Here is a 9,459-nt window from a genome sequence, read left to right as displayed (position 1 = left end):
TGCAAATACAAGGTCCCCCTACTTAGATGATGATGTCACACACTACCGATCATGCGACATCATCACTGCAGAGGTTCTAAGTTCTAGGCTTCTAGGTTGTTCAGTCAGATGTTTAAGAGTACCAGAGGATTATGGGTAGTTGGGTATTCCCATTAAAGCTACAACTAAGTAAAATAAAAGATTTAAATTGACAAGTATATGTTACTTAACATATGTAATGCTTAAGACAGGCTTGTGGGGGGCTTCTCTTTAACATTTACCTATGTTTTTATTTACTTCAAGATGGGTAGAAAGTGACTGTCCTGCGATAAGTATGATTTCATTTTGTGTATGTGATAAGTGTAATGTTTGTTTGAAAACATGAACCCCCCCAAAAAAAAATTGGCCCAGTAAAATTACCATAGGATTGCTCTATAAGGATAAATAGGTTATGGTTTAAAATAAATATAGTATTTTCCTGTGGGCCTGCCCTACAGCAGCGCCCCTAATCCCCTTTGCAGTCGGAGTCTCCGGCACAAAGCACCTTTAAGAAACAGAGCTTTGAGATATGGCATCATATCCCGTTGTACCGTATCTTAAAGGCACGCAGCACCTTTTAATATTTCAAGTCTATGGAGGCTGTGCTAAGCTGGCACAGCCTCTATAGTGGAAATTGGCCTGTTGGAGATCAAAGAGCACATACTTTTAAACCACCCCACGTACTCACAAAATGCCCTTTCCTTGTGGGCAGTGCACCACCCGGTTGTCACCTCTCCCCCTACATAAATTACTGCGCCCTATCACAGTAGGAAGTGCAGAGAATAGAATAGAATTAGAGGCAAAATGTTCACACAGTGACCAAATATATATTTAAAAGATAGTGATCAAATTAGCAAGAATTGCCAAATGCAGATATCAGTATCATCAAGAAGAAGAAAAGTGAACAAAAACCTACATTTCCAGCTACACCAAAATACGAAGTTTTATTGTAAGGATACTTTTTTTCCCCCCTTTATAAATTAAAGGGAAAACACATAACTGGGATAATTATTTTAATGGTGGCAACATTTCACAGTCGGATCATATTGACATTGCCGAATTTATTTGCTACATTGTGTTTACATCTGGTTGATGAGACATAATCTATGATACACTGACAGTACAAATAAAAAATATATATAAAATTTAAAATGATCTCATCACGCATAATGCCATAAAATAAATAAAGCAGCAGGTGCCGTTGTTAGCTGGAGGTAGCTTGTTTGAGGTATGCTATTAAGTCGTCTCTTTCACTCGCCTTCTTTATTCCAGCAAAGATCATCTTTGTCCCGGGGATATACTTCTTTGGATTTTCTAGATACTCAAAGAGTGTTTTCTCATCCCAAGTGATACCTAGAAAAGATACAGAATCAATAGTTAGACATGTCAATTGCCAAAAAGTAGTAGCAACTAGCATGATCGATATTAAGTGGTCCATGGACTCCAAATCATAAACAATTACACCATTACTTGGATAAAACTTTCATATAACTTGATAATGAGACTTAAACGGTTGCAAAAAAAAAAAAAATTACATCTGAATTTAGGGTCCCATTAAAGTCCCTTATAAAATGATCAGTGTTCACTTAGGCTCATTTTGTTAATCCTACAGATTATGCTTTAGCCATCATTATGAGAAGGATATAAATCAAAATAGCTGCATATTTATATTATTATAAACACGTACCCTTGTTTTTGTTGGCATCTGTATAAGAAAAGCCTTCTGCTTGCCCAGTCTTGCGCCCAAATATCCCATAGAGATTTGGGCCAGTCTTGTGCTTTCCTCCCTTTTCAACAGTGTGGCAGCTGGAGCATTTCAGGACGAAAATCTTTTTGCCCTTTTCAACGTCTCCCATTTTTCCAACTACAAAAAAAAACAAAAAACAACTTGCGTAACAGTAAAATAGGTTTAAACATGGGGTTTGCCAGTCAGCCTCTCCATTTTTTTTTAAAGTTTACAATATATAAAAATAGATAGTAAAGATCAAAACAGACTAGAAAGCTGCCATCAGTAGTAAAGGTTTAACAATCAGACATAGCAATAGGCAGGATCCCCTCCCCCACATCCAATGAATTTCCTGTAGACAACACAAGAATTGGCCCAGTGATCTACACAACCTTCTAGAAGGATCAAAGAACATACATGAGTTACAAAGGAGTAAATAACTTGGTAGAATGAGTTTAAAGTTCAGCTAGTCATTAACAAACATGTGGTGCTACAGAATGTATAATATTGGATCAGGCAATGGTCAGGACAGGGTTAATACCAATGCCCTTGGACCCATTTCAATATTTTTTTTTTCAATCAGCGCCAATAAAAAATTAAAATAAATAAATAATAATGGGGAGGGGGAATGAATCAGTAACTTCAAATATCAGACATATCCTTAAAGAACTGATTCATTCATTGAACTCAATTTCATTCATCCATTCAACACACAAGCAAAAACAAAAAACCCAGTAACTTTAAATATCGGCATATCCTTAAAGAACTGATTCATTCATTCACTGAATTTAATGTCATTCATCGATTCAACACACAAGCAAAAAAAATCAGAAAGGTGATTTAATATGCAAGATATTGGCAATACTAAAAAGATGAACGGAAAATATTTCATATAAAATGAATACTTCTAAGAGAGAAAAAAATAAAATAAATTTACACCAAAAAAATCTAACCCGTGTAACATTACTTAAATATATAGGGCATTATTCTGTCAGTCCTGCCCGCACCAGGGGACGCAGTTGTATCTTAGTGTCCCCGATGTACAGATAGAGTAAAACCATCATAAAATAGATAGTCAAAAAAATCATATTTATCTGAATGAATAAGACTCAGTATATCGCACGTATATCAATACAGTCACACAGACACCCGCCGGCTGCTTCCTCTTACCCGCGATCAGTGTTAGCCGCCCAGATACCAACACCTCTCCGCTCCTTGCGATGCTCTGTTGAAGGACACGCCGTATAAAGCCATTTGTAACCGGTGTTTTTCAACTCAACCTGATGTCCAACTGTGGTACGTCACCAAATTTCTAGCTCCAAATTAGCATTCTAGCCAATCAGCACACGGCTTTCCATATCATCAAGAACCGCGCCTTCGCCCCTAGTTAGGTTGAGCCGCACGTTGGCAGAGGAAATGATAATGCCCCGCCCATTCTTTTGCATGGCAAAGGGTATTGGTCCAGTGTGGCCAATAGGCATCCCGTATGAGTATGGCTGGTATTTTATTCATTAAACCCTTGACTCTATTGCTAGACCTCCTAGTGTTGGTTACTACGTAGTAAACATGGTGCGTAGTTGATATGGATGATAGTAGATTTTAGGACACTTCTTTAGTCCATAAAGCCACACGTTCCAGGAAATCTGGGAGGACAAATGTCAGAGTTGTGTGTATAGAGAGCATGGTAGTGCTACAGGGGGCAGTGCCCCTGTGCTGTCGCCTCATGACGTCATTAAATTGGCTAAAGCCCTCATGAACATGCTGCATTGGTGCAGTAAGTCAGCTGACGCGGTCACATTCCACACCATGATGTAACTAAACGTTTCACTTTGTAAGCTGCCCTACCTGCTGAGGGAAGGACAAGGTGTCCTCTGACTTAAAATGGAAGATGCTTGGAAGGTCAGGCTGAGGTTGAAGACAGTTTTTCAACTTAATGAAATTATATTCTTTCATTTTGCATAATATGAGAGCACCTGAATAATGTTTGTAGCTAGTTATATATTTATTTCCATAACTATTTTTTAATAAGTAATAGAGTGATTGCTAAATATAAATTGAAGGAACAGTCATTTTAATTTTTAATTATTAAGTGTTAATTTAATTAAATATTGAAGTAATCTACCCTCCTCTATGACAAAGCATAATTTCTATACTAAATCCCATCTTCGTGCAGATGGTGGCCCCGGGGCCCGTCTGTTTTGCTCAGTTCTGTCAGACAGTTTTACCATCATTATCAAAAATATGAAAATATTAAAATATATTGCGTTATAGGTGTGACGTTTAAGTATTTTGACTAAACTGAAAGACTATTTCAACTCAATGTTGTTATGCGTCATAAAGAGACAATTTCTTTCAGAGTCTTCTACAAGAAGGGCAGAGAGGAACGGTTAACATAAACAGCTAAACCTGTGAAATTACAAGAAAAAACATATTCAGTTCACCCATAATATCCCACGTAGTCCCATTTGGTGACTGCACACCATTGTCTGTGATTCTTACTCATTCCTACAAAGTTGCGACCTCTCTGTTGATTCCATAAAATCTAATGAGCGTCGCACTCGGTGTAGGCATACATGGGAACTCTGAATTAGAGGACTGCATCAAGATGCGGGTCCTGTGGGACCCAGCAAAAAACTTGCGGGTGCGGGTGGTTTTTCGGGAGTTGCGGGCGGGAGCGGGCGTTCAGACAATGTACCTGCGGGTCCCAGTAATCCTGCGTGCTCCTGCAAGGCTGCCTTCGCGTTGCTCGCACACAGTGTCTCTTCTCTTGTTCCGCCCAGGAACACAGTGGAGTCACGTGAATTTACGTCACGTCACATGACTCTGCTCTGGTCCAGCTTCCCCTGGGTGGGACAAGAGAAGAGACGCTGTGTGCGAGCAACACAAAAGCAGCCTTGTGGGAGTGCGTGGGAAATCTGCAGTTCAGGGGGAGTTTGTATGAACGAGTATGCGTGATTGTGGGAATTAAGGAGTATCTGTGAATGATTAGTATCTTTGAATGAGGGAATGAAATTCTTCACTATCTCTAAAAGCTGTGACAGAATGCTTGCGGGAGCGGGCGGGATAGGATACATATGTTGCAGGAGTAGAACACACACGTTGCGGAAATGGCCAGAAATTCAGGACGCGGGATTAAGAAAACCTGGATCTGGCTCCTTCCTATTCTACACTGCTGTGATCATATATGAGACTCCCCACTGGGGCTTCTGTTTCCAGTTTGTCGTGGTTGATATCCCTGTTTGAATCCAGGTCACTCAATTGTATTTTAAAGAGAAGTCAAGGTTTCCATGAGGATCAATATTAGAGCCATTTGGCGAGTTACTACATAGAATCGTCATGATGGGCTATTATAATATTTAAAGAGTCTCAGGGTCAGCTCATTTAGAAAGTTCCCAGGTATGAACGTAGCAAAATGTAGGATATGAGAAAAGTGACAGACCTGCTTTAGCATTAATGAGCAGATGAAATGTGAGTCTAACTTAAATATGTGTTATAAAGCAGAACAATATTAAGCTAATAAAACTAAAGCATTATAAAATAATTAATATTAGTGACATGCGGGATATGGCATTTTGTTATTCTTGCACAAATCCAATGAACAAACCAACAATTTTTATTAAAAAAAACAAACCTGTAACAACAAATCCTATTGTCCCTGTTAACACAAGAATACAAAGCTTTGTGTCATCAGCAGGAAGGCATTCTTTTTCTATGGCATGATTGTATTGATTCATTAATATGTCTTAAAAATGTATTTTTCCTCGAAGAAGAATAAAGTAAGGATCAATGTAAAGCAGGGTTATAGACATTTCAATTAAATATGCTCGTATTTTTTGCGTATTAGCATAGTTAATTGTGAAAATAAAACGAATGGAAACCATAGAAGGTGTGCTTTTTCCCAGAATGATAATTGTCTCTTAGATCCTTAGCCTTTTCTGGGAAGTTTTGATGAAAATTCTTGCTCATTTCTGATTTAGAGATCATTTCTGGGAGCTCTGAAAAGGCTGTGTGTGGCCGTTTTAGATCCTTGCTAGATATTTCTCCTGGTGCTGGTATTCCCGAAAAATGTTGCTTGTTGCAGGAGTTCAATGCATTTTGGCTTTCATTAGCCTTTAAAACAGTAGAATCCTCAATACCAGTCTCAGAGCCACCAATCAGTTTGCTTGATTTTAAAGGTCGGTAACAGAGTGATTTTGGAGCTTTAAGCTCTTCTTCAGTCACTAATTGCACGGGGGTAACCTGTCTTCTGTACAAAGCATTGTGTTTATCCGTGTCTGTGATCTTACCAAAACTTGTGAGCATCCTATGGGGTGAGTAACATTTAGGTTCCTGCTGTGTGGTGCAGTTCTTGGAGTTGCTGGGGACCTCTGAGATATGACAGTCGTTTCTAGGAGGCCATACGGAACGGATAAACTGTCCAGTACCACTTTCTTCATACAAATTAGGTTTGGTGGTTTTTGAGTTTTCATCTTCTGCATCAACCTTCTGAACTACTTCCTTTCCACCGTAGATACGATGACCCTCTTTCATTTGAGCAATGTGGTCTTTCAGTGGTCGTGCTGATAGCATGGCAGAGAGAAAAGTTTGCTTCTGTAAAAAAAGTATACTGAAAGTTATGAAAGTGCCATTTTTTAACATTGTCAATACAAGGTTTATATAACTGCTATGCTTGGTTAGTTCAGAAAGTAGTTGGTCACAGGATGATTATATTTTTTTCCCAAATCTAGTAACTCTGCCCCCATGTGCTACTTGGGACATCCTTAAAGCCGCCCATGCAATTCACTCCATCATACCATATGTTTTTGAAAACTATACAACCCAGCATATTTTAAATGCTAGCATTTTAACTCTTTCCATGCACTAATTCTACCACTAGTCATTTTAGTGCATGTGAACTGTTTGCCACAGAGGGTTTGTAATGCAAATGTACAAAACAATGCAAGAATTCAGCGCATACCCAAAAATCTAAGGCATAAATATTGGGGATTCCATCACACCTTATGTTCATATATTGTTTGGCCTGACACTATATCAAAGTACCATAACTTTAGGCAGTCCTGTTTAATTTTACCTGACTATATTGCTTACCAAGGAGCTGAATCAGTGAAACTGCTTTGCATTTTGACCCAGAAGAGACTTCTCTGGACTCCATTAATGAGGGATCTGTGTGGCAGGAAGGGCTGCTCAACCCCAAGTGTGCACACCAAAAAGGGGAGCAGACAACAAATACACACCTTGTGAAATAATTAGCAATTATTATTATAGCACCAATCCAGGTATCTAAATCTGTATGTCTTTTATGCTTTTTTTAGGTTGTGCTCTCACTTTTTTGTATATTTTTTTTTGTCAGGAAATGCACATATTCAGTGTATCGGGAAGAGTTAACAAGGCGCCTTGCATATATACAAAAATATATCTCTTTCTTCTGGCAGATCCTTGCCAGATCCCGTCATAAAATCAGTGAATCATGAAGAGCATCTAAGTAGTTTAGTTTCAAAGGATGGCATAATTCTACAGGTATTTGACACAGGTGATTCAGCATGTAACATCCTCAGGGCTAGTTTATTTTCAGGTTTTACAACCTAAACGTAAATGTGAAAAATGGCAATCTTTGGGGCTAAACTTTTAAATAGTTTTTTAACAAGGCATTTTTATTAAATGATTTTACCTTGGCATAGTATATGATTTTTGTGTTCATTAGGTGTCTGTTTTAAATAAATCAGTTGTCTCTGTGTGTCGATTTCAAGCTCACAGTCTTTGGTGGTTTTATCACCGTTTTTCTAATATTAACAGAATATGTTTTGGCTAAATTGGGTTTTTATATAATTTTAGTAATCCAAGAGGTTACCAAAGCCTCCTTATGTGTTTATAAAGTTTAAACAACACTAGGTAGTGGCGCTGAGTAAGGGGTTTGGGTGAACAGGTTTGGGTTAGGTGTGGCTTCTCTGTGCCCTGGGGAGGGAGTGATGAGCAATGATTGTCTTGTGTAAAAGGGTTAATTCACAAGATGGCCGAAAAGGTATCAAATGTGGTGTAATATACATTCCAGGAAGGCCCCCTGGGTCAGGTGTCTGAAGGTTTCCCTTAACTGTAAAAGAGACCCTAGTGGACTCCACTCTGTCTGCTCTCCCCTGCGCTTTTTCTAGCTGCAGAAACAGGTTGCAAAGGGCCGACTGCATTGCATTTTTTTTACGATTGCCTAGGCTATGGAAAAGCTTGTTTGATTTAGGGACTGTTCATGTTCAGGTCCAGGTTATTTTATCTAAAATAGACTTAAAAAATCACTCTCGTTCCATCGACTCTGGCAGCAGGACTGATACCCAGAAAGGCTGTAAGTCTTTCATGAGTTGCATTAAAATTGATAGTCCACTTTTTTTCTAATGCTGAACAAATGAAAGCTGATATTTTGGCAGAATTGTTTATTTCACATATAAAGAGTCAGATTTTAATAGTTTATATACCCCAGTAAATGTACACCTATGTGGTTCTTTTAAAAATTCCTAGTTGTCTAAACCTGACCCATATGCCACAGCATCAGATACCAATTGTTAAGTGCTTGGCTTCCTGTGTTATGGGAAAGTTGGACTCAATTATAAAATTACATGTCAACATGTTATGCTCTACTTAATAAAACTGTATGTTTTAAAAAATACAGGAAAGAACCACCATTTAAAAAAAGGTGTGGTGAGGAGCCCTCCCCAAACTATGGTGCTTTACATTGAGCTTCACTTACCAGTTCTGTGTTTTCATCTGATTGTCCCACGATTCTGCTATGAAGTTTTTCATAATAATTATCAAGCTTCAGAGGATTCATTTCACCACGACCTGAAAATTGGAAAATTACTCAGTCTTTTATTAAAACTACTGTGTATTAGCATATATGTTATACATTATATATGGTTCTAACATTAGACTGATTAATAATGGGAAGACACTACATAAAAAAAGCTGTAAGCTCGTTTGTTTATGTATTGCTGCTCTCAATGGCTGGGTCTAAAACAGCAGGCGCATATAAATAAGGGAGGCCCATCTAACCATGTATAAGGAATAAAAAACAAATGTACATTTTGCCTATGTCCCCTTAATGAAGAGTGTCTAAATCCCCCATCTTGTAACTGAAATACTGGAGATGCTTCTTTGGTTTTCTGTGCCCTGTCTCTGGATCGCGGAGTGTTTAGGCATGTCCGCCTGTTCCCCTCCCACACGTATTTTTAAGCCATCTGGAGCTAGCTCCATCCGTTTATGTAGCTAACCCTGCGTCTCGCTAAGCCACAGACCCCCAAAGAAGAAAGGGATGTGCTTAGCCTGACCAATAGAACCTCCATGGGCTTTTCAGGAAGATAATTCTTCATCTCATGGTCTTTCAGATAGGCTGCAACAATAAGTGCTACATATTGACAGAAACGATGGCTATTATTACAAATGGTGCTTAGAAGACATTTTGAGCTTGGGGCTAATTATATGTGAGGTATAATGTTTTCACTTTAGTAGGATAGATCCAATGGTGGCTTTGCTCTCAGTAACCTTATTGTGACATAATATTCAATGAATTTGTTTTCTGGGGCCAGGATCTCCATACATGACTTACCTGTGAAGCTGCGGTTATATGATGTTATCCACTGAGACTTTATTAAATTTTTTTGCATATTTGCTGTCCTGTCAGAGAGTCTCTCTTCAGGTGGCTTCTCTGAAGCATTAGGAGCCACTGTTTTGGG

General features: G+C 38.6%; 1 protein-coding gene across 1 annotated transcript; it reads right to left on the bottom strand.

Annotated features, from left to right (window-relative positions):
• Positions 1–1,222: 1,222 nt before the first annotated feature.
• LOC149300826 (cytochrome c, testis-specific-like) lies at positions 1,223–1,874 on the bottom strand. The gene is made up of 2 exons (XM_089484868.1): positions 1,706–1,874; positions 1,223–1,371 (listed from the first exon to the last, which is right to left on the bottom strand). Exons 1-2 carry the CDS (start codon positions 1,872–1,874, stop codon positions 1,223–1,225), a joined length of 318 nt encoding a protein of 105 aa, XP_089340994.1.
• Between the last annotated feature and the right edge of the window lie 7,585 nt (positions 1,875–9,459).

The sequence above is a fragment of the Sceloporus occidentalis genome, unplaced genomic scaffold (genome assembly GCF_023333645.1).
Source record: "Sceloporus occidentalis isolate IW3139 unplaced genomic scaffold, rSceOcc1.0.p SCAF_23, whole genome shotgun sequence".
Lineage (NCBI taxonomy): Eukaryota > Metazoa > Chordata > Lepidosauria > Squamata > Phrynosomatidae > Sceloporus > Sceloporus occidentalis.
The sequence above is the reverse complement of the archived record's forward strand: the minus strand, read 5'-3'. Positions and strand labels throughout refer to the sequence as shown.